This window comes from Oncorhynchus mykiss, chromosome 6, assembly GCF_057628025.1.
Source record: "Oncorhynchus mykiss isolate SJ-2025 chromosome 6, ASM5762802v1, whole genome shotgun sequence".
NCBI classification, from domain to species: Eukaryota; Metazoa; Chordata; class Actinopteri; order Salmoniformes; family Salmonidae; genus Oncorhynchus; species Oncorhynchus mykiss.
Genome location: NC_143027.1, coordinates 1,941,480 through 1,967,788, shown reverse-complemented (window position 1 = coordinate 1,967,788; position 26,309 = coordinate 1,941,480). Strand labels below are relative to the sequence as shown.

At 44.4% G+C, this 26,309-nt stretch overlaps 1 protein-coding gene across 3 annotated transcripts; it reads left to right on the top strand.

Moving 5' to 3' along the window:
- Positions 1-7,148: 7,148 nt before the first annotated feature.
- LOC110525143 (E3 SUMO-protein ligase PIAS2) lies at positions 7,149-24,606 on the top strand. Of its 3 annotated transcripts, none has more exons than XM_036979193.2 (13): positions 7,149-8,043; positions 11,877-12,308; positions 12,632-12,719; positions 13,391-13,441; positions 13,554-13,644; positions 16,131-16,265; positions 16,402-16,507; positions 16,601-16,674; positions 16,887-17,047; positions 17,363-17,496; positions 22,303-22,486; positions 22,628-22,770; positions 22,991-24,595. In XM_036979193.2, exons 2-13 carry the CDS (start codon positions 12,182-12,184, stop codon positions 23,224-23,226), a joined length of 1,530 nt encoding a protein of 509 aa, XP_036835088.2. In that variant the 5' UTR covers positions 7,149-8,043; positions 11,877-12,181; the 3' UTR covers positions 23,227-24,595. The 3 variants fall into 3 exon arrangements, with proteins under 3 accessions (XP_036835088.2, XP_036835089.2, XP_090095391.1); XM_036979194.2 differs by having other exon boundaries at positions 7,739-8,043; positions 11,877-12,293; positions 22,991-24,606; XM_090239265.1 differs by lacking the exon at positions 11,877-12,308 and having other exon boundaries at positions 7,789-8,043; positions 22,991-24,350.
- Positions 24,607-26,309: the final 1,703 nt, after the last annotated feature.

The following is a 26,309-nucleotide window of genomic DNA, read 5'->3' as shown; positions in this document are numbered from 1 at the left end:
CCCCAAGGGTGTTGGTTTAGTGTCCATGGTAAATCTTCACCAAGTCACATGTAGGAGCTCACACACCACACACACTCTCTCTCTCATTAGCCACTATAGAGCATGGGCTATGTAAGGGATAATCAACGAGGGGCTCATCCGGCCTAGTGACTGCTGGCTTTTCCTTTTTTCCTTTCAATTAAGGCCTCGACAACCAGGTGAGGTGAGTTCTAAACTAATTAGTGACCTGAATCAATCAAGTACAAGGTAAGGTGAAAGGCTGCAGACACTCGGCCCTCTGGGGAATGTAGGCTAACACATAGAGCCCTGAGTTGATTATCCTTTTCATACCAAGGCTATAATTTAACATATTTGCCGCTAGAAATGTATTAATTTGCAGGTAGAAATGTGTTGAACATACTCTGAAGTAGCTAGCAAGTTTCCTAGATAGCTACAGTAGCCTTGGTAATAAACAGACTCACTAGTTTAGCTAACCGAACCATCAGTCCCAACTTGCTATTATGGAAATTGAATACAACAATGCCAATAATGTTTTCAATTCAACATTTGCTTTCAAAAGCAAATCAAACAGAATATGTAAGAATGAACTAAAGCCATTGAATCCTACCGTGCTGATATACCATTCGTTATTGGGAAATAATGCATGCTCTAGAATGCAGGCCAATCACAAATGAGTATTCAACAATGCCATGTATTCCTAAGATGCTCAAATTCAAACGTAATAGCTAAACTCACCGACACAGGATAAACTTTATCCCTCATGCTGGCCCTGACCAATCCGGTGTGGTATTCTCCACATGGCCAGGCTTCTAGTGGTATTCTCCACATGGCCAGACTTCTAGTGCTATTCTCCACATGGCCAGGCTTCTAGTGGTATTCTCCACCTGGCCAGACTTCTAGTGGTATTCTCCACATGGCCAGACTTCTAGTGGTATTCTCCACATGGCCAGACTTCTAGTGGTATTCTCCACATGGCCAGGCTTCTAGTGGTCTTCTTCCCTTTTAACGCTCTTATGCTCATTCTTGAAAAATGCCGTAAGGTCTGAAATAAACAGTGGCGATTTTAGCAAGTAAATCTTGGTGGGGCAAAGTAAAAAAACAACATTATGCATGATAGCAAAACCACTATACAACACAACACTAAACAACACATTTACTGCACTATAACGATGCCCACACTGTTAGGGCCGACATAAAGCTGTCCCTACAGCAGAGCTTTCTTTTCAGCACAGCCACTACACAACACAACACTAAACAACACATTTACTGCACTACAACGATGCCCACACTGTTAGGGCCGACATAAAGCTGTCCCTACAGCAGAGCTTTCTGTTCAGCACCATACAGTGAATCCTTACCACCGCTACACCTGGCTATCAGCGGAGCCTTCTGTTCAGCACCATGCAGTGAATCCTTACCACCACTACACCTGGCTATCAGCGGAGCCTTGTCTGGCAAGCAAAACAGTTTGTTCAGTGTCATTTACTGCCTTTTAAAACAACATAACTGATATGGCTGACTTGCTTAAACAAATGTGGTTTCTACTGACTCCTTGTGGATTTGTGTAAGGGTTTTTATTTACATTTTCTACATTGTAGAATAATAGTGAAGACCTCAAAACTATGAAATAACACATATGGAACCATGTAGTAACCAAAAAAGTGTTAAACAAATCAAAATATATTTTATATGTGAGATTCTTCAAATAGCCACCCTTTGCCTTGAGAACAGCTTTGCACTCTTAGCATTCTCTCAACCAGCTTCACCTGGAATTCTCCCTGTAGATTTTGTGGTGATGTAGTGTTCCCATGAGTGACAGAACACTGAGCTTATCACGGCGCAACTAGAGAATATTACCAATGCCTACGCTCTGTCTTGTTCTCTGACTGCCCCTCCACTGTATTGTATAAACTGCCTTTATTTTTCTGGACCCCAGGAAGAGTAGCTGCTGCTTTGGCAGGAAATAACGGGGGTCCATAATAAACCCCAGGAAGAGTAGCTGCTGCCTTGGCAGGAACTAATGGGGATCCATAATAAACCCCAGGAAGAGTAGCTGCTGCCTTGGCAGGAAGTAATGGGGATCCATAATAAACCCCAGGAAGAGTAGCTGCTGCTTTGGCAGGAACTAATGGGGATCCATAATAAACCCCAGGAAGAGTAGCTGCTGCTTTGGCAGGAACTAATGGGGATCCATAATAAACCCCAGGAAGAGTAGCTGCTGCCTTGGCAGGAACTAATGGGGATCCATATTGAACCACAGGAAGAGTAGCTGCTGCTTTGGCAGGAAATAATGGGGATCCATAATAAACCTCAGGAAGAGTAGCAGCTGCCTTGGCAGGAACTAATGAGGATCCATAATAAACCCCAGGAAGAGTAGCTGCTGCTTTGGCAGGAACTAATGGGGATCCATAATAAACCCCAGGAAGAGTAGCTGCTGCTTTGGCAGGAACTAATGGGGATCCATAGTAAACCCCAGGAAGAGTAGCTGCTGCCTTGACAGGAACTAATGGGGATCCATAATAAACCCCAGGAAGAGCAGCTGCTGCCTTGGCAGGAACTAATGGGGATCCATAATAAACCCCAGGAAGAGTAGCTGCTGCCTTGGCAGGAACTAATGGGGATCCATAATAAACCCCAGGAAGAGTAGCTGCTGCCTTGGCAGGAACTAATGGGGATCCATAATAAACCCCAGGAAGAGTAGCTGCTGCCTTGGCAGGAACTAATGGGGATCCATAATAAAACCCAGGAAGAGTAGCTGCTGCCTTGGCAGGAACTAATGGGGATCCATAATAAACCCCAGGAAGAGCAGCTGCTGCCTTAGCAGGAACTAATGGGGATCCATAATAAACCCCAGGAAGAGTAGCTGCTGCCTTGGCAGGAACTAATGGGGATCCATAATAAACCCCAGGAAGAGTAGCTGCTGCCTTGGCAGGAACTAATGGGGATCCATAATAAACCCCAGTAAGAGTAGCTGCTGCCTTGGCAGGAACTAATGGGGATCCATAATAAACCCCAGGAAGAGTAGCTGCTGCTTTGGCAGGAACTAATGGGGATCCATAATAAACCCCAGGAAGAGTAGCAGCTGCTTTGGCAGGAACTAATGGGGATCCATAATAAACCCCAGGAAGAGTAGCAGCTGCCTTGGCAGGAACTAATGAGGATCCATAATAAACCCCAGGAAGAGTAGCTGCTGCTTTGGCAGGAACTAATGGGGATCCATAATAAACCCCAGGAAGAGTAGCAGCTGCTTTGGCAGGAACTAATGGGGATCCATAATAAACCCCAGGAAGAGTAGCTGCTGCTTTGGCAGGAACTAATGGGGATCCATAATAAACCCCAGGAAGAGTAGCTGCTGCCTTGGCAGGAACTAATGGGGATCCATAATAAACCCCAGGAAGAGTAGCTGCTGCCTTGGCAGGAACTAATGGGGATCCATAATAAACCCCAGGAAGAGCAGCTGCTGCCTTGGCAGGAACTAATGGGGATCCATAATAAACCCCAGGAAGAGTAGCTGCTGCCTTGGCAGGAACTAATGGGGATCCATAATAAACCCCAGGAAGAGTAGCTGCTGCCTTGGCAGGAACTAATGGGGATCCATAATAAACCCCAGGAAGAGTAGCAGCTGCCTTGGCAGGAACTAATGAGGATCCATAATAAACCCCAGGAAGAGTAGCTGCTGCTTTGGCAGGAACTAATGGGGATCCATAATAAACCCCAGGAAGAGTAGCAGCTGCTTTGGCAGGAACTAATGGGGATCCATAATAAACCCCAGGAAGAGTAGCTGCTGCTTTGGCAGGAACTAATGGGGATCCATAATAAACCCCAGGAAGAGTAGCTGCTGCCTTGGCAGGAACTAATGGGGATCCATAGTAAACCCCAGGAAGACTAGCTGCTGCCTTGGCAGGAACTAATGGGGATCCATAATAAACCCCAGGAAGAGTAGCTGCTGCCCTGCCAGGAAATAATGGGGATCTATAATAAATACAAATACCACCACAGAAAGCACTGAGCTAGGCTGAAACACTTGCATGTTGGAGCTGCCTTACTCAAGAAAGCAAGAAAGAGACCATGTTTGTTTGTGACTTTATTCACTCAACAAATGTGTTTTTACATTGTTTGCAAACTGATATGTGACACAAACTAACAAAAACAGGTGGGGCTCTGAATGTTGGGTTGCCACTGGAAATAGACATCAAACTCGATTAACTGTACAAACAATTATCTAGGCTAAGTAAAACAAAAGCAATTTTTGTATCTACTGTTCTGCTAACTAGCAAACTAGAGTGTAGTCAGTGGCTAGCTAAGACTGGTTGTGTCTAAACTTGACACTTACGTGCGAGTTCTGCTATCAGAAAACGAAGACCGCATTGAAAAGACGGGTCTAGGTGGTCTGATTGTGTTCAGATCTGGCTGGCCACTTCAGGTGGTGGCGAAGGATGCATTGTGTTCAGATCTGGCTGGCCACTTCAGGTGGTGGCGAAGGATGCATTGTGTTCAGATCTGGCTGGCCACTTCAGGTGGTGGTGAAGGATGCATTGTGTGCAGATTTCACCTCTGTCTGGACTACCGAAATGCGCATACAGTGGGCGATGTCACCAGCACTCCTCCTACATGTCTTCAGAAAACGTGTCCCACAGAAACAATCTTCCCACATGTGTTTTGAGACCGAGAGGCACCTTTTCATTAACATTAGAAAAAATACGTTCCTAACATGTGAGGAGTGTGTTCACTGTACTCATAAATGCCAGCCAGCTAGCTAATATGTAGAAAACATGATTTATTTTTTGTCTTGAGTTATGCTAACCTGTTTGCAAACCCTTTAGCGTTGCTTGCTAGCTACAGAGGTTAGCTGGCTAGTTAGCTACAGTAGTTAGCTGGCTAGTTAGCTACAGTAGTTAGGTACAGAGGGTAGCTGCTTAGTTAGCTACAGTAGTTAGCTACTGCCATCAGTTGTTGTTGTGTTGTGTTGTTTTCATATTATGCCCATTCCACTGTTTGTAGAATGCATACTGGCATTTGAATATAACTCGGGAAAAGTAAATCCAGACACTGTGGACACATTTACATGTAGATGCATGATGTGTTCGGAAATCCATGATCAGAACTCTGATCAGAATAGTAAAGCTGCATGAACGAACGGTCAAGACTAGACACGGCGGGGACATAAGAAGTGCATTGATTGGACACAGGTCTCTGATCCCGCTGGTGAACGGTAGCTAACAGTGTCGGCTAGAGATGACGTGCAGGAGCTTCCTGCAGGAATTTGTAGTCTTGCTGAGGTCTTCTCTGTTGTAAATCAGCATTTCAAATTGTTGAGAGCAAATTGAGGTGAATATATTGATAAAACTCAGCTTGTCCGAGAGAGAATTACACAGTTATCAAAACGTCACGCCAGGGTGAGACGACACCAAACACAGACCAGGTTATCTAAACATCACACCAGGGTGAGACAACACCAAACACAGACCAGGTTATCTAAACATCACACCAGGGTGAGACAACACCAAACACAGACCAGGTTTTCTAAACATCACACCAGGGTGAGACGACACCAAACACAGACCAGGTTATCTAAACATCACACCAGGGTGAGACAACACCAAACACAGACCAGGTTATCTAAACATCACACCAGGGTGAGACAACACCAAACACAGACCAGGTTATCTAAACATCACACCATTGTGAGACAACACCAAACACAGACCAGGTTATCTAAAAATCACACCATTGTGAGACAACACCAAACACAGACTAGGTTATCTAAACATCACACCAGGGTGAGACAACACCAAACACAGACTAGGTTATCTAAACATCACACCAGGGTGAGACAACACCAAACACAGACCAGGTTATCTAAACATCACACCATTGTGAGACAACACCAAACACAGACCAGGTTATCTAAACATCACACCATTGTGAGACCAAATCAAATCAAATCAAATTTTATTTGTCACATACACATGGTTAGCAGATGTTAATGTGAGTGTAGCGAAATGCTTGTGCTTCTAGTTCCGACAATGCAGTAATAACCAACAAGTAATCTAGCTAACAATTCCAAACTACTACCTTATAGACACAAGTGTAAGGGGATAAAGAATATGTACATAAAGATATATGAATGAGTGATGGTACAGAGCGGCATAGGCAAGATACAGTAGATGGTATTGAGTGCAGTATATACATATGAGATGAGTATGTAAACAAAGTGGCATAGTTACAGTGGCTAGTGATACATGTATTACATAAAGATGCAGTAGATGATATAGAGTACAGTATATACATATACATATGAGATGAATAATGTAGGGTATGTAAACATTATATTAGGTAGCATTGTTTAAAGTGGCTAGTGATATATTTTACATCATTTCCCATCAATTCCCATTATTAAAGTGGCTGGAGTTGAGTCAGTGTGTTGGCAGCAGCCACTCAATGTTAGTGGTGGCTGTTTAACAGTCTGATGGCCTTGAGATAGAAGCTGTTTTTCAGTCTCTCGGTCCCAGCTTTGATGCACCTGTACTGACCTCGCATTCTGGATGATAGCGGGGTGAACAGGCAGTGGCTCGGGTGGTTGTTGTCCTTGATGATCTTTATGGCCTTCCTGTGACATCGGGTGGTGTAGGTGTCCTGGAGGGCAGGTAGTTTTACCCCGGTGATGCGTTGTGCAGACCTCACTACCCTCTGGAGAGCCTTACGGTTGTGGGCGGAGCAGTTGCCGTACCAGGCGGTGATACAGCCCGACAGGATGCTCTCGATTGTGCACCTGTAGAAGTTTGTGAGTGCTTTTGGTGACAAGCCAAATTTCTTCAGCCTCCTGAGGTTGAAGAGGCGCTGCTGCGCCTTCTTCACGATGCTGTCTGTGTGGGTGGACCAATTCAGTTTGTCTGTGATGTGAACACCGAGGAACTTAAAACTTACTACCCTTTCCACTACTGTTCCATCGACCAAACACAGACCTTATATGAAGTAGTTCTAAAATCCCAGACTCAAAAATGAATCGTGAAAAAAACAATTGGAATATTGCTGGGTTTTACCACTAAGTTTTATGGGTATTATGACCTGTCCACTGCACGGTGTAGCCTACGACACATTGGTGCAGCTGGCTTCCGGGTTGGATGCGGGCTGTGTTAAGAAGCAGTGTGGCTGGTTGGGTTGTGTATCGGAGGACGCATGACATTCAACCTTCGTCTCTCCCGAACCCGTACGGGAGTTGTAGCGATGAGAAGATTGTAGCTACTACAACAATTGGATACCACGAAATTGGGGAGAAAAAGGGGTAAAAATTCAAACAAAAAATCGAAAACAAAAACAAAACAAAAAAACATACAAGTGTTAGTAAAAACTAATGTAAATACGTTTTAAAAATATATATATATATTAATGCACAAACACGTCTCGTAAAAATAATGATATTTTTGTTTGGTTATCTTTTGGAAATTGTAGAAATAAAACATTTTCCTTCCTCAGAAGTTCCAGCTGGGCAGGCTAACATTAGCTAGCTAATAAATTTACTAGTTATCATACAGTAGGCAGGCTAACGTTAGTTAGCTAATACATTTACTAGCTATCATACAGTAGGTGTATATTAATACTTATATATTAATCATACTTGACTGCAACGCATATAAAGCGTCCACAAGCTACCTGAAAACACAATCATTGCGGAATGAACTAGTGACGAATTTCCGGGCAAGGGGGATCCATTTTAAAAAAAACAATTCCTTCCTCTCCCCCCTTGCCTTGCAAGTGTATACTCGTCAGACGTCATCAGTAGTGTCCACTTAATTTGAGGGCTGAGGAGATAGGGTGTGCAGTTTGGACTGCAATTTTAGTTTTCTTATTTAATCCCCCCAGGTTCCAGCTGGTGGAGGTAATGCAACCATTAACATTGGCTGCCAACCGCCGTTAAACCCCATAGAAGAAGAAGAAGAAGAAGAAGAAGAAGAAGAAGAAACCCCCCCACCCCCCTGGTCACATGACGTGGAGGTCTCCGGTCCGACGGACGAGAAAGTGGCGGAATTTAAGGCGCTACGGGTAGGCAAAAACAAATATATATAATCATAGGCTGCTGCACAAGGGTTGATTTCGCTATTTTGTTTTTTAAATAAATGTTTCGTGTCCGTTTAAGGTTTTACAGGCGCTGGACTTTCTTTTATGTAGCAGGGGTGGGGGGAAACATGTATAAACTGTGGAATGAGGCATGTCTGTTGTTTTACCTAGTTAACATGCCGCTTCCGAACAATTAGCCATCGGGTTAGTAAAGGGCAAAGTCACTATATAGTTTTATTAACTAGCTAATATAGTTAAACACTGTTTTACTGCATATAACAGGCCGCATGTTATCTGTTACCTATATTAACATTCAAAATGTGTGGACTAGCATAGTATTAGCATAGCATAGTATTAGCATAGCATAGTATTAGCATAGCATAGTATTAGCATAGCTAGATACGGACAGCTGTTGGCTAACTACACATGGGTATAAAATAAGTCCGGGTACTTCCAGGGGATTTTTTAGCTTGTAGACAAGTTTTCAGGCCGCCACTATTTACATTTTTGTAAACATTACTGTCATATAATAATCGATATAAGGTACTTTAGTTAGCTACATGAAAGCTAACTTGTATAGCAGCTAGTTAGCGAGCTAGCCAACGTTTAACTAGCCACCAATCGAGTCAGAGGTGTATGTATTACACCTTTTCTGTTGCGAAACGTTTTGCAAATAAAAATAAAATAAAAACAGTTTACTCATCGCTTTAACGTTACCTAAAAGGCTGTTAGGTTCATAAATGGAAGTTTGTAGAATATTTTTAATTGTATGGTTTCCATGCGTTGCCAATCTGAATTGTCTGCAAAGTATGTGCCACAAACTTGCTTATGTCTATAAATGATCTCTTCTTCCATGCTCCTAAATTGGAGTGAAATCCCGACTTCATCCAGTATTTTTATTTTCTTAAGCTCGTCCCGCGTAAATTCGAAATGTTATCTACGGTCCTGACAGGGTGATTAGTTTCTACATGCGGTACCGGGATTCAATGCTGCTCAACGTATCAATACCGCAGTCTGCTTCATGAGGCTTTATTAAACTGTCTTCCTGTAGCAGTGATTATCTATAGTATTATTGTGTAATTATTATATATATATTATCTGAAAGAGGCTTTGGTATTAGCCTGTCTGAGGGGTTGTCTGTGTGAGAGCGGTAAAACCTGAGGCCTTAAATCCGGTGGATTTGATACAATAGTGGCATTAAAAAAGTGAGCGGAGTATGAGCATGTATTACATAATCCGGCAAAAGGCTGACATCCTAAATACTAGTTAAACATTTTTAAAATTAATTTAATTTATCACCACTGCGTCGTCACCTAGTGAGGAAGATGTGTCACCCAACGCGGTTAGTATTATGGTTTGGAGAGGTTTTAGCCTGGTCGAGGATAATGAGGATGAAGTCCTGTAAGCAACAAAGTGAGGTCGTTTGATCAGATTGAATGGTGCGTGTAATCAGCTATATTGTATGCAGAGACCGTGGTATGAGTGAAGCGAGGTTTACGGTAACATTATCTTAAACAATGGAGCTAGACAGAATTATCTAGGTTTATGCGTTGGCGCCATCTACGGGATGTTACGTGGGTGGACCAGTTACCGTTCTCCTTCCAAAACGTGTTCACAAATACAAACTTCAACTATTACTAACTATACAGTATATTCCTGTAAAAAGTCGATGTAATGTAACAACCTAAATTGTGCTCTTTAGTCTACATTATTCTACACATTAGGCTAAAGGTTGTTGAAATAGTAAAATCGTGTTTTCCCTAGCCAAATGATAAAACTGACCTGCGAGATTGCGTTACAAATCATGGAATAACAAAAGTTATTTGACCTCGATTCTGTTTTATTTCAGACATGGAGCCCAGGTATCTATTTCCAAGGGTTTTATTCTTAAATTTATGAACTTCTGTGTTTGCCCCCCGTGTATTCTTAAATCCGGGAACTCTGAAAAATAAAAGGTTAGATCATGGCATCCTTCAGGTCGGAGCTCTAGAACGTTTGAATTCCAAGCTGGACGACCTTTCAAATAGATTTCCCCAGTTTATTCTCAGAAGTCGGAGGTTGTTTTGAATGCGGCATTATAGTGAATGGATTAGGGAGTTTTCGCTTGTTAAATTAAAACAAACATGGCTGCCATCATAAAGAATGTAGCTGCTGTTAGTTTAGCTGACACATTTATTTTTTTAAACGACATTACATTAGTCCCTTGTGCTCACTAGAGATGTGGTACATTGTAAACAAGTCTAGCTGTTAGGTCGCTGCTTATGTGTGTTTTTTTTGTTGCTACTGTACCAATCACATAGTTGATCACAAAAAAAAACATGATCACAAACATGTGATCGTACGTGTCAAAGGGTTAAAAGGAGACACCACTGAACTACAACTTCTGTTTTAAGAACAAAATGGAACTCGACAGCGTTTGCCGTAAACTGTTTCTGTTGCGAAATGTTTTGCAACAATAGGAGTAATGAATACACCCCAGATGCGTTATTGGTCTCGCTAGGTTTGCTAGCTGAGTTGATCACAGTTGTTAGGACAGGGCTCCAACCCTGTTCCTGGAGAGGTACCCTGCTGTGGGTTTTTGCTCCAACCCCAGTTGTGACTAACTTGATTCAGTTTATCAACCAGCTAATTATTAGAATCATGTGCGCTAGATTAGGGTTGGAGTGTGAAACTACAGGAGAGTACCTCTCCAGGAACAGGGTTGGAGTTTGATCTGGTCTAATGGCTCTGACCTTATTCTCAACAATTTTAGATACTTAGCGGTCACATATAATAAGGATTGTAAGGGGGGAAAAAAGGAAGTACACGCATAACAGTGCTCAAGCATGGCCCATTTACACTGTTTAAACAGACGACTAGCCTCATCATTCTTTACACTGTTTAAACAGACGACTAGCCTCGTCATTCTTTACACTGTTTAAACAGACGACTAGCCTCATCATTCTTTACACTGTTTAAACAGACGACTAGCCTCGTCATTCTTTACACTGTTTAAACAGACGACTAGCCTCGTCATTCTTTACTGTTCAAACAGACGACTAGCCTCGTCATTCTTTACACTGTTTAAACAGACGACTAGCCTCGTCATTCTTTACACTGTTTAAACAGACGACTAGCCTCGTCATTCTTTACACTGTTTAAACAGACGACTAGCCTCGTCATTCTTTACACTGTTTAAACAGACGACTAGCCTCGTCATTCTTTACACTGTTTAAACAGACAACTAGCCTCATCATTCTTTACACTGTTTAAACAGACGACTAGCCTCGTCATTCTTTACACTGTTTAAACAGACGACTAGCCTCATCATTCTTTACACTGTTTAAACAGACGACTAGCCTCGTCATTCTTTACACTGTTTAAACAGACGACTAGCCTCGTCATTCTTTACTGTTCAAACAGACGACTAGCCTCATCATTCTTTACACTGTTTAAACAGACGACTAGCCTCATCATTCTTTACACTGTTTAAACAGACGACTAGCCTCGTCATTCTTTACACTGTTTAAACAGACGACTAGCCTCGTCATTCTTTACACTGTTTAAACAGACGACTAGCCTCATCATTCTTTACACTGTTTAAACAGACGACTAGCCTCATCATTCTTTACACTGTTTAAACAGACGACTAGCCTCATCATTCTTTACACTGTTTAAACAGACGACTAGCCTCATCATTCTTTACACTGTTTAAACAGACGACTAGCCTCGTCATTCTTTACTGTTCAAACAGACGACTAGCCTCGTCATTCTTTACACTGTTTAAACAGATGAACATTTCTGCCTTATATTGACATGTGTATCCTCATGTCTTCCAGAGCATGGTATCCAGTTTCGGAGTGTCGTAGCTACAAGTGTTAAAAAACACGAGCGGACGCAAGCACCCCCTAAAGAACGCCTTCTGCAGTCCAGCCCACTATCAAGGAATTGAATCACCTGTGCCATCGCAAGGCGGTAGACAGTAGTCTCCCTGACTTAGCGTCCATCAAGTCAACATTCTTCTAGGCAGAGGGAGGTTTTATCTTGGTGAGTTGTGACCCTGGACTCTGACCTGGTCTCTGATTCACTGGTCTTGTCTGGTGATTCGCTGGTGCTTGACGAGGAGACCAATAAGGAGTTGAGGATGAACCTCCAGCAGCCCGCCCCTCTCATCCCTCCAGTCCACCCAGACATCCAGATGAAGTCTCTCCCATTCTACGACGTGTTGGATATCCTCGTCAAACCCTCCAGCTTGGGTCAGTGTGTCTCTGGTAAATCAATCTAGGTGGACCTCTGCCATATTACTGGGCTTTATGTTTCTGGTGACGTGAATGATTTACTGCTAAAGTCTGATTGGGTGTCGTTTGTTCATGTTGGTCACAATCTGTCCCTTTCTTGTTGTCTATTCCATTTTTTTTTGAGTGTGAAACCATCCTGTCATAGGTCGAGTGATTGTTGTTGTCAATATCATTAATAGATTTCTGGTAATCTGGATACTGGCCAGGCTTGACATTACTGACCAAAGACTGCAATGAAGTGTCTGAATGTTTTTTTTTTTTTTTTGCATCTTGTCACAATCTGACTTCTTTATTAGGAGCCAGTGGTGTTCAGCGATACAACCAAGATAAGTACTTCATCTTCGCCTTGACGCCTCAACAAGTCAGGGAGGTGTGCATCTCCAGGTATGGCCTCCTCGATTTCACTATAAAACGATGCCCTGCTCTACTCCTACCCTGCTACACCCTACTCCTACCCTACCCTGCTCTACTCCTACCCTGCTCTACTCCTACCCTGCTACACCCTGCTCTAGCGTACCCTGCTCTACTGCTACCATGCTACACCCTACTCCTACCCTGCTCTACTCCTACCCTGCTACACCCTGCTCTACTCCTACCCTGCTACACCCTGCTCTAGTGTACCCTGCTACACTCCTGCTATACTCCTACCTTGCTATACTCCTACTCTAGCGTACCCTGCTCTACTCCTACCCCGCTAACCTCCTACCTTGCTATACACCTGCTCTACTCCTACCCTGCTGTACTCCTACCCTGCTATACTCCTACTCTAGTGTACCCTGCTACACTCCTGCTATACTCCTACCTTGCTATAATCCTACCCCGCTAACATCCTACCTTGCTATACTCCTGCTCTACTCCTACCCTACTATACTCCTGCTCTAGTGTACCCTGCTACACTCCTGCTCTACTCCTACCCTGCTCTACTCCTACCCTGCTCTACTCCTACCCCGCTCTACTCCTACCCTGCTCTATTCCTACCACGCTAACCTCCTACTCTACTTTTACCCTGCTATACTCCTAGTTCTGTTTCTAATTGTATTGGTTCTTTCTTAAAGGGACTTTTTACCAGGCGGCAGAAGAGACTATATGGTTCAGATACAACTGAGGTGAGAATGTAATGAATGTGGTTCCAGTGCGCATGTAGACGCCTCGAGCACCAGGAACAGATTTACTAAAACTGCTTTCTGGGAAATGTTTGTCTTTCTGCTCCCTTTTTAGGTTCTGTCTTTCAGAAACCAGTTGTCCCCAAGAAGACAACTACCCAAACAGTCTCTGCATTAAAGTCAATGGGAAGCTGTTCCCCCTTCCGGTATGTACTGGTTTCTCAACTGATCTAGGACCAGGTCTCTTCTGTCCATGTTATCTTGTTCATTATAATCTAAACAGCAAAACGGATCCTAGATCAGCACTGTCTATTGTGAGACTATTTGTGAATATGGGCCCTGATATAATTCATAAACATTATTTTATTTCTATGCGGTTATATGAATAACAAAGTAACTTTTAAAAAAAAAACATTAACATAGTGTTTCTCTAAAAAAAAGTTGCATCATACAGCTTGCATGGTGCTGTAGAATTCCATGTTATTTAACTGTCAGCTGTTGCCACCACCGGAGGGCATCTTTGAGAAGTGACGTTATTGACATGGCTTGGTGCTGTAGGTTTAAGAGTCCTGTTCACTGTAGCTGTTATAGCGTAACTTACTTATTGGCATAAAGGCCTGCTTTATAAGGCTACATAAAGCATACAGGTCATCCATATCTTTAAATACAGTCAAGCATTTTAGTTATATAAAAAAAATCACACCGGGAACCTTTAATTAAACAATTAATACTGTTAACAATTAATATTGACTGTTTTTAATATTTGCTGTGAGACTTCAAATCGTCTTTTTGTTAGAACAGACTGTGGGATTGATAATTTATTTTTAAATTATTGTATTCGTTGTGTTTATAATGTTAGAAATGTTGCTTAATTAAATTATTAATATTGTGGTGTTTCTATTCCAAGACCAACAAATGCATTTTACAGTAGCCTATGTAGGCCTCAGGGTTTTCATTAGGTCAATATGGCGCTGTACAATGTGGCTGGTCAGGAGGAGGCCTAGGTTATTAAGTGACTGAGTGAAGAGCAAAATGATCCTAACATTTCCACACCCTAATTCTAGTCTAACCAATACCCAAACGGAGATTCTGTGAAAATAAAAATCTAATTGATTTATCAAGACCAGTCCCCATGCTTGTCTCAGAGCAGTGCGAAACGGTGCTGAAATAGTTGACCACACGCGGGTTGGTTATTGCTTTAAATCCTTTTGTAACAATTGGATGACTTTGGGTGTTTCAGTAAGCAACGATTTGTTGCCTTCATTAGCCTACTTTATTCTAATATTTCTGTCATTCATTGATGTTTATTCCCACAGTAATTCGTTATGGGTCCATCCAGATGAGGTTAGAAAACGATGCATGTGGTGGGTTATGCAAAGAGATGGTTGGAGTGACATGCCTCTCAAACATCCATTTAATACATTTTAAAGTCCCTAAATGAATCAAGTCTATTGTCCTGCTTATAGCCCATCAAGGGTGGATGGCTTCTTTTGTATTCCAATGTATTGAATGAATATATTAATTATTAATTTACTGTTCTCAGAGTGGAAACATTGTCTGCAATTGTTCACGGCCTGCCAAACTTAATGAAAAAAGTGTTTGAAAACATGTTTTCAAAATGCTTCCAAAAAAATAACTAGTGAAGAAAGTTAACCCTCTACATACAATACATGTGTATTTAAATATAACAGGGATATTATTAAAGTGAGAAGTATTTGTTCTGACTTGCATTTGGTAAAAAATGCACAAATTCCTGCAAATGAAAACGGTCTGATCTCCACAAAAGCCACGGAGAAATAAGTTTAATTTTTAATACTAACTTGTGGTTGCCACGGTGAATAATCCAATAATGAATGTTGGTTGGAAACATCAGAGTTTACCGGAATCTAAATGGAAAATACTGGCAGATCAATAAATGCCTTTGTAGATTTAATAACATTTTTGTGGACTCTATATTAATATCTAAGGGGTTTTTATACAATTTACAATGCAGGGTTAATAATTCATATATTTCTACGGGTTAATGCATTTTTTTCGTTGGGGCAAATCTGGTCTATGATATTGAGTTAGAAATTTACATTTTAGAGTACTCAAGTATGGAATACATTGAAAGTTTGCCCCTTTTTTTTTTTACCATTGGGCTAAACTTTACAATAGAACTCAACTCTGACTGACCACATCATCTATCAGTAGTCTAACGTCGCCAAATAAGGACTCCGTGTTTCAGAAACTCCCCTTTTATATAGACTCACTAATCCACTCTGTGGCGAATAAAGCCTGTTTGTTATTTACAGTGATTTTATTTCTGTTTTTAGAGGGAGAGAAACCAAAAGCCCACTGCCCACTTAAAAAAAAAAATGTCCGTCCACATATCAAGTGTAATTGAGCCGTTTTGTATTTACCCAAGTTCCCTCAACTCCAGGACCGCCGCCAGCTAATACATTATTTTGCTGATGCAGAACTCTAGTGGCAGAGAGGAGAGATTGTCAGACTAAAGCATTCACACCTGCATTAATTTCCACAGTTTAGACGACTGATAGATCAGCGTTCTAACTCCCTCTTGTGATGGTGGCATTCTGTCGTTGCACCACACCATCTACCACTAACGGTTGCAGCATAAGCTCAACTTTTTTAAAGGAAAGAACTTGATGGAGAAGTTGGTAATGCTGATACTGTCATGTTTTGTTTTTAGGGTTATGCCCCTCCCCCTAAAAATGGAGTGGAACAGAAGAGACCAGGAAGACCTCTAAACATCACCTCATTGGTCAGATTGTCCTCTGCAGTACCCAATCAGATCTCTATAACGTGGGCACCTGAAATCGGAAAGGTAAGCAACTAACGTTGAGGATCAACGTACTCTTCATTATTTTATTTATAGTAGTGGCAACTTTCTGCATTATAGCCGTCATCAGCCTGATGTTGTTCAAGCAGAGACGTATAATTCAATTCCTGACTTGTTTCAGACGTACTCTGTGTTGGTGTACCTGGTGAGACAGCTCACCTCACCTCTACTGCTGCAGAGGCTCAGGATGAAGGGCATCAGAAATCCAGACCACTCCAGAGCGCTGAGTAAGCGCACACACATGCTCATATGGTCACACGCTTGCTTCCACACGTTACTGTGTTTAATCTGTAAATGCCCCTGATATCTTCCTCTTGCAGTAAAAGAGAAGCTGACAGCAGACCCTGACAGTGAGATTGCTACAACCAGTCTGAGAGTGTCTCTCATGTGCCCTGTAAGTAAAACCTGCTGGAAACAAGTGCATCTGATAGTCAGTTTGATATCATTTCATTGCAGAAAGATTTACTGATTTATTAACTCTCCTTCTACTTCTTTCACTATCCTCTTCTTTTTCCTCCCTCCCATATCTCCCTCATCTCTCTCTCCCCTCCCTCATCTCTCCCCTCCCTCTCCCATCTCTCGTCTCCCTCTCCCATATCTCTCCAGCTGGGTAAGATGCGTCTGACTGTGCCGTGTCGAGCTCTCACCTGTTCCCACCTGCAGTGTTTCGACGCAGCCCTCTACCTGCAGATGAATGAGAAGAAGCCCACCTGGGTCTGTCCTGTCTGTGACAAGAAGGCCCCCTACGAGAGCCTGATCATTGACGGGTTGGTTCCTCTCTCCTAATAATTATCATCATAATACCTGGGTCTGTCCTGTCTGAGAAAAAGGCTGCTACCAGAGCCTCCTCATCGACAGGTTGGTGAGGGGAAAACTACTGTTAGACTTCTCATTAGATACATTTTATTTCAATAATAAAAAATATAAATTGATTTTTACCGGTTATCACCGCGGCAATGATCTGTTAACGTGTTTTAGCCGAGGTTAAAAAGCAGCTCTGAAAGGTGTAGAACTGTAGTGTTCTATGGAATGTCAAACGGAAGGTTGTTGGAACATGGAACTCTGTCCTTCCTGTCTGTCAGGTTGTTCATGGAGATTCTGAACGACTGTTCCGATGTGGATGAGATCAAGTTCCAGGAGGATGGGACCTGGTGCCCCATGAGACCAAGGAAAGAGGCCCTCAGTGTGTCCTCAACCTGTATCCCAAAAATAGAACGTAAGTCCAGATGTATATATTCATAGAATCGGGAATAACAATTAATCATTGGATGGCGGTATCCATGTGTTTCAGCCTTTACAATGAGCCTGTCACTGCTGTAAATATCTACAGGTTATCTACTAGTGATGGGGGGGGGGGGATCTGTAGGTACGCATCAGTTATAATTATTGGACTATATTATATCGATATTTGACTTCAAGTGTCGATAAGATGTGCTGTTCCTAGTGCGGAGCCTCTGTTCATTTGATAGGTTCTCAGTGCGGAGCCTCCTTTACGTTTGGGTTCATTTGATAGGTTCTCAGTGCGGAGCCTCCTTTACGTTTGGGTTCATTTGATAGGAGGTTCTTAGTGCGGAGCCTCCTTTACGTTTGGGTTCATTTGATAGGAGGTTCTCAGTGCGGAGCCTCCTTTACGTTTGGGTTCATTTGATAGGAGGTTCTTAGTGCGGAGCCTCCTTTACGTTTGGGTTCATTTAATCCCTGCAGCAGTCATATAGTGAGTAATATGTTTGGAACATACTGTGCAGTAGGGTGTTGTCGCCGTGGTGACGCGTACTGTGCGGTAGGGTGTTAAGGAAACCTGTTGTACTTTGTATTCGGGGAAGCTTTTCAGGAACACTTATTTCATAAGGACAGGATTTACTGTTTCTGAGATCTGATTTTCAAGTGATTGACCTGTCCGCCACCTTCTCCAATGTTAATCCGTTGTCAATAATGGCACCAAATCACACAGCGGTCACCACACCCTTTCTCACAAAGTCTAAGCTGCAACGCAGAAGCCTACTAGTCTAATACCAGTTTGTCTAAACTGCAACGCAGAAGCCTACTAGTCTAATACCAGTTTGTCTAAACTAGGTCGACACCTGAGTTTGGTTACTTTGTTGCTGTTTGGTGTTGACTCACTCTGATGATTTTTATTTATTTATTTCACCTTTATTTAACCAGGTAGGCAAGTTGAGAACAAGTTCTCATTTACAATTGCGACCTGGCCAAGATAAAGCAAAGCAGTTCGACACATACGACACAGAGTTACACATGGAGTAAAACAAACATAGTCAATAATACAGTATAAACAAGTCTGTCTATATACGATGTGAGCAAATGAGGTGAGATAAGGGAGGTAAAGGCAAAAAGGCCATGGTGGCAAAGTAAATACAATATAGCAAGTAAAACACTGGAATGGTAGATTTGCAATGGGAGAATGTGCAAAGTAGAAATAAAAATAATGGGGTGCAAAATAAATAAATAAAATACAGTAGGGAAAGAGGTAACTTTAACTTTGGATTGGAGATGTTTGATATGGGTCTGGAAGGAGAGTTTACAGTCTAACCAGACACCTAAGTATTTGTAGTTGTCCACGTATTCTAAGTCAGAGCCGTCCAGAGTAGTAATGTTGGACAGGCGGGTAGGTACAGGTAGCGATCGGTTGAAGAGCATGCATTTAGTTTTACTTGTATTTAAGAGCAATTGGAGGCCACGGAAGGAGAGTTGTATGGCATTGAAGCTTGCCTGGAGGGTTGTTAACAGTGTCTAAAGAAGGGTCAGAAGTATACAGAATGGTGTCGTCTGCGTAGAGGTGTATCAGAGACTCACCAGCAGCAAGAGCGACCTCATTGATGTATACAGAGAAGAGAGTCGGTCCAAGAATTGAACCCTGTGGCACCCCCATAGAGACTGCCAGAGGTCCGGACAGCAGACCCTCCGATTTGACACACTGAACTCTATCAGAGAAGTAGTTGGTGAACCAGGCGAGGCAATCATTTGAGAAACCAAGGCTGTCGAGTCTGCCGATGAGGATGTGGTGATTGACAGAGTCGAAAGCCTTGGCCAGATCAATGAATACGGCTGCACAGTAATGTTTCTTATCGATGGCGGTTAAGATATCATTTAGGACCTTGAGCGTGGCTGAGGTGCACCCATGACCAGCTCTGAAACCAGATTGCATAGCAGAGAAGGTATGGTGCGATTCAAAATGGTCGGTAATCTGTTTGTTGACTTGGCTTTCGAAGACCTTAGAAAGGCATGGTAGGATAGATATAGGTCTGTAGCAGTTTGGGTCAAGAGTGTCACCCCCTTTGAAGAGGGGGATGACCGCAGCTGCTTTCCAATCTTTGGGAATCTCAGACGACACGAGAGGTTGAACAGGCTAGTAATAAGGGTGGCAACAATTTTGGCAGATCATTCTAGAAAGAAAGGGTCCAGATTGTCTAGCCCGGCTGATTTGTAGGGGTCCAGATTTTGCAGCTCATTCAGAACATCAGCTGAGCAAATTTGGGAGAAGGAGAAATGGGGAAGGCTTGGGCGAGTTGTTGTGGGGGGTGCAGTGCTGTTGACAGGGGTAGGAGTAGCCAGGTGGAAAGCATGGCCAGCCGTAGAAAAATGCTTATTGAAATTCTCAATTATGGTGGATTTATCAGTGGTGACAGTGTTTCCTATCTTCAGTGCAGTGGGCAGCTGGGAGGAGGTGTTCTTATTCTCCATGGACTTTACAGTGTCCCAGAACTTTTTTGAGGTAGTGTTGCAGGAAGCAAATTTCTGCTTGAAAAAGCTAGCCTTGGCTTTTCTAACTGCCTGTGTATAATGGTTTCTAGCTTCCCTGAACAGCTGCATATCACGGGGGCTGTTCGATGCTAATGCAGAACGCCATAGGATGTTTTTGTGTTGGTTAAGGGCAGTCAGGTCTGGGGAGAACCAAGGTCTATATCTGTTCCTGGTTCTAAATTTCTTGAGTGGGGCATGTTTATTTAAGATGGTTAGGAAGGCATTTAAAAAAAATATCCAGGCATCCTCTACTGACGGGATGAGATCAATATCCTTCCAGGATACCCCGGCCAGGTCGATTAGAAAGGCCTGCTCGCTGAAGTGTTTCAGGGAGCGTTTTACAGTGATGAGTGGAGGTCGTTTGACCGCTGACCCATTACGGATGCAGGCAATGAGGCAGTGATCACTGAGATCTTGGTTGAAAACAGCAGAGGTGTAGATGATGGGAGGATAAACTGCAGCAAATAATTAGCCTTGGAGACCGTGAATTAACGTCCTGCTAGCCAGCTGCACAGAGATGGATGGGACACATTTTTAATTCACTGTTATTTATCTATTGTAGGGCTGTAGCCACTGAGTTCTGGTGATTTTTAATCACAGTCAATGCTGCCCTGCCACTCACCCGGCTCGTTGCCTCAGCGAACAGCGTTAGGGATTCACTTACAGCTACCAATCTAGCGCTCGCGATGGAGCTAGGGTGGCGAGGTGAATTTGGACCAACCCATGCCTCTACTCTGTAATCTGCTGGTTTTCTTTGTCTCTCAAAACAATGACCGAAGGAAAAACACCCCTGGGACTTCCCCATCCTTCTTGGCAATACAATGTCACAGCTATCTTATCCTGATAGGTTGAGGAATACCCATCGCAAAGAGAGATTAGAACACCATTTTTGGCGGGTTTCGCAGTAAGGTGCGTTGTGGAAATATTCAGTCAATAATATTTCAAATACTGGCGCCTCAGCGTTCAAATATACTAAAATAATATACTAAAGTAATATAATATACTAAAATAATATACTAAAGTAATATAATATACTAAAGTAATATAATATACTAAAGTAATATAATATACTAAAGTAATATAATATACTAAAGTAATATAATATACTAAAGTAATATAATATACTAAAGTAATATAATATACTAAAGTAATATAATATACTAAAGTAATATAATATACTAAAGTAATATAATATACTAAAGCAATATAATATACTAAAGCAATATAATATACTAAAGTAATATAATATACTAAAGTAATATAATATAGTACTTTATTATATACACGCACACTAAAGTAATATAATATACTAAAGTAATATAATATACTAAAGTAATATAATATAGTACTTTATTATATACACACACACTAAAGTAATATAATATACTAAAGTAATATAATATACTAAAGTAATATAATATACTAAAGTAATATAATATAGTACTTTATTATATATACACACACACTAAAGTAATATAAGCTGAGCTGGTTCATTAAGTAATTGCCTATCCAGCCTTGACACTTCTTAAACAGGTTTCATTCTCCCATCACACACAGTAACTCCTCATGATGTTAATGATTCGTCCCCTCTGGCATTTAGCCACCATTATCTTTCTGCCGTGCACTCATGTTAGTTTGGTTTCACATTCCGGCGTATAAACATCAGAACCTTAACACTCCCCAGACAGGTGCATGTCTAGTGGTGTCTATTGCCCTAAATGTGTAATGGGCACCTATGTTCTAGAACATTCCCAATAGGCGTAACCGTAGCAACAGTAAATATTAGGCCGTAGCACAAAAAATAAACAGACATGTCCACTCCTCAGACATGTGCATGTCTAATGACATAGACACACACACACACACACGGGGTGCCTTCATCCTGCTGACTTCTATGAAGTGTGTGTATATAATGGGCACGTGTGTACTGGGGAAATGTCCAATGGGTGTCCCACAGATTTGAACCTTCTTAGTACGGCACCACCTCTATGTTTTGGCTTCATATCGGTAATATAACGCACAGTATTGGGGGTTTACACATGGTTAACAACTGCCACAATGTATTGACATTTCTGTGGTTAGAAGGCGGGGTTAGAAGGCGGGGTTAGAGTACTGCGTCTTCCTGTGGAATTCTCCCAGAGCATGTTGAGTCACTTAACACACCACATATAGAATTGCAGAATTTCTTACCGACAGTTTAACCCGTTGATTAATACATTTCAAACCATAATCTCATCTCGTCCCCCCCCTCCCCTCCCCCCAGCACGTCAGTGTGCGGTGGTCCCTCCCCACAGAGAGCCCAGCTCGACCAATAAGAAGGCAGACGTGATCGACCTGACCCTAGAGAGCTCGTCAGAGGACGAGGAGGAGGAGGAGGAGGACCCTGACCCGCCACTCAAGAAGCGATGCCTCTACATGTCCAAGACCGAGGAGGTGCACGCCAAGGGGTGAGTAGTGTGTACTAGTGTGGTGTAACTAGTGTGGTGTAACTTAATTAGTGTTTGATTGGAGGTCATATTGACCCCTTAAATCAACCACGTGATGAAGCTGTGTCTGACTCGGATCTCTCGACTGTTTCTAATCCTCAGAGTGTTGTCCTATCAGCCGTCGACGGTGTGCCTGCCAAACGTACATGCCCTGGACACATCATCCTACCTGACGAACTCACTGGCCGACTATACAGTCCCCTTCCACCACTCCACCCTGTCCACCGTCCCTACGGACATGCAGGGTAAGTCTTTGTTTCCGTAATGGGGAGGGAATATGCGTTGACGTGAATCCTGCGACCAGTATTTCTGGCAAACCTTGTTGGAGCTTTGACCTCTTTTGTCCTGCCGATCAAACAATGACGTGCTTTGTCTAAATGTCTGGTAATAGCCCGTGTCTGCGATGTAGCTTGTGAGTTCAGAGGAGGAGTGTGAAACGATCTTTTCCGCCCCCCTCTCACCTAGGTCTGGATCTGTTCTCGCTGATCCAAGGTGACCCGCAGCATTACAGAGCTCCCATGTTCCTGGATAGCCTGACCAGCAGCCTGCAGGGTGCCACCACTAGCGCCGGCCTGGTGTCCTCTTCTAGCCAATACGACACCAGTTCCCACCTCTTCTCCACCTCTTCTTACCAAACTGGGGTTATTACCGGGGGAGGGGTAGGGTCCAACAGCATCTCAGACATCATCTCATTGGACTAATTCTCTGGTCCCTGTGAGCTCATTGGACTGATTTGTCTTGTCACTCACAGGAGCCTTCTATCAGAAGCCTTCAATTGGCTGTGTCCCGAAATGGAATCATAATCCCTATATAGTGCACTACTTTTGGCCGTAAAGCAGAAAATAGTGCACTATATATGTAATAAAGTCTGCATCAGAAATGGCACCATGTCCATAGGCCTTCACCACTGGGACAGACTGTGGTCTTCACCACTGGGACAGACTGTGGTCTTCACCACTGGGACAGACTGTGGTCTTCACCACTGGGACAGACTGTGGTCTTCACCACTGGGACAGACTGTGGTCTTCACCACTGGGACAGACTGTGGTCTTCACCACTGGGACAGACTGTGGTCTTCACCACTGGGACAGTAAAGATACATTCCTTTCGCCAGACCCTTGCTTTGTAGGTCAGAGTTGATGAAAGGATAAGAAAATTAGAGGCCCCACACCTAGACTCCACGTTGACCTGAGGCGGCCGCCCCACACCTAGACTCCACGTTGACCTGAGGCGGCCGCCCCACACCTAGACTCCACGTTGACCTGAGGCGGCCGCCCCACACCTAGACTCCACGTTGACCTGAGGCGGCCGCCTCACCCGCAGACTCCACGTTGACCTGAGGCGGCCGCCTCACCCGCAGACTCCACGTTGACCTGAGGCGGCCGCCTCACCCGCAGACTCCACGTTGACCTGAGGCGGCCGCCTCACCCGCAGACTCCACGTTGACCTGAGGCGGCCGCCTCACCCGCAGACTCCACGTTGACCTGAGGCGGCCGCCTCACCCGCAGACTCCACGTTGACCTGAGGCGGCCGCCTCACCCGCAGACTCCACGTTGACCTGAGGCGGCCGCCTCACCCGCAGACTCCACGTTGACCTGAGGCGGCCGCCTCACCCGCAGACTCCACGTTGACCTGAGGCGGCCGCCTCACCCGCAGACTCCACGTTGACCTGAGGCGGCCGCCTCACCCGCAGACTCCACGTTGACCTGAGGCGGCCGCCTCACCCGCAGACTCCACGTTGACCTGAGGCGGCCGCCTCACCCGCAGACTCCACGTTGACCTGAGGCGGCCGCCTCACCCGCAGACTCCACGTTGACCTGAGGCGGCCGCCTCACCCGCAGACTCCACGTTGACCTGAGGCGGCCGCCTCACCCGCAGACTCCACGTTGACCTGAGGCGGCCGCCTCACCCGCAGACTCCACGTTGACCTGAGGCGGCCGCCTCACCCGCAGACTCCACGTTGACCTGAGGCGGCCGCCTCACCCGCAGACTCCACGTTGACCTGAGGCGGCCGCCTCACCCGCAGACTCCACGTTGACCTGAGGCGGCCGCCTCACCCGCAGACTCCACGTTGACCTGAGGCGGCCGCCTCACCCGCAGACTCCACGTTGACCTGAGGCGGCCGCCTCACCCGCAGACTCCACGTTGACCTGAGGCGGCCGCCTCACCCGCAGACTCCACGTTGACCTGAGGCGGCCGCCTCACCCGCAGACTCCACGTTGACCTGAGGCGGCCGCCTCACCCGCAGACTCCACGTTGACCTGAGGCGGCCGCCTCACCCGCAGACTCCACGTTGACCTGAGGCGGCCGCCTCACCCGCAGACTCCACGTTGACCTGAGGCGGCCGCCTCACCCGCAGACTCCACGTTGACCTGAGGCGGCCGCCTCACCCGCAGACTCCACGTTGACCTGAGGCGGCCGCCTCACCCGCAGACTCCACGTTGACCTGAGGCGGCCGCCTCACCCGCAGACTCCACGTTGACCTGAGGCGGCCGCCTCACCCGCAGACTCCACGTTGACCTGAGGCGGCCGCCTCACCCGCAGACTCCACGTTGACCTGAGGCGGCCGCCTCACCCGCAGACTCCACGTTGACCTGAGGCGGCCGCCTCACCCGCAGACTCCACGTTGACCTGAGGCGGCCGCCTCACCCGCAGACTCCACGTTGACCTGAGGCGGCCGCCTCACCCGCAGACTCCACGTTGACCTGAGGCGGCCGCCTCACCCGCAGACTCCACGTTGACCTGAGGCGGCCGCCTCACCCGCAGACTCCACGTTGACCTGAGGCGGCCGCCTCACCCGCAGACTCCACGTTGACCTGAGGCGGCCGCCTCACCCGCAGACTCCACGTTGACCTGAGGCGGCCGCCTCACCCGCAGACTCCACGTTGACCTGAGGCGGCCGCCTCACCCGCAGACTCCACGTTGACCTGAGGCGGCCGCCTCACCCGCAGACTCCACGTTGACCTGAGGTAATGAGGAACAGAAGATTGCCTTTTCTATTGGATGAACTGACATGGAAGCAGGAAGTGGGACTATGGTTGACGGTGTGGATTGTTTGAAACGGTTGTGTGTCAGTACCTAGGAGGAGTCATCCCAAGGCAGCTCATTGTTGTTTTACTAACTAATTAAGGGTTCAAGGAGCAACACAATGTAAAACCCCATTGTACGGTACATTCGGAGTATTTATACCCCCATTGATTTATTAAATATTATGTTACAGCCTAAATTCAGAATGGATTCAATTGATGTCCCCCACCCACCCATCTACACACAATACCCCATTCATGTCAGTGAAAACATATTTTTAAACATTTGTGCAAATTTATTGAAAATGAAATACAAAAATAATTTTCATAAGTATTTTTACCCCTGAGTCAATACATGTTAGAATCAGTCTTTCTGGGTAAGTCTCTAAGACTTTGTGCACCTGGATTGTACAATATTTGCACATTTGTTCTTTTACATTTTTTTTTCAAGCTCTGTCAAGTTGGTTGTTGATCATTTGTTTGACAGATATTTTCAAGTCTTGCCATTGATTTTCAAGCAGATTTATGTCAAAACTGTAACTCAGCCACTCAGGAACATTCACTGTCTTCTTGGTAAGCAACTCCAGTGTAGATTTGGCCTTGCGTTTTCGGTTATTGTCCTGCTAAAAGGTGAATTAGTCTCTGTTTGTTGGGAAGCAGACTGAACCAGGTTTTCCTCTAGGATTTTGCCTGTGCTTAGCTCTCTTCTGTTTATTTGTTTATCTCCCTTGCAGTTGACAAGCATACCCATAACATGA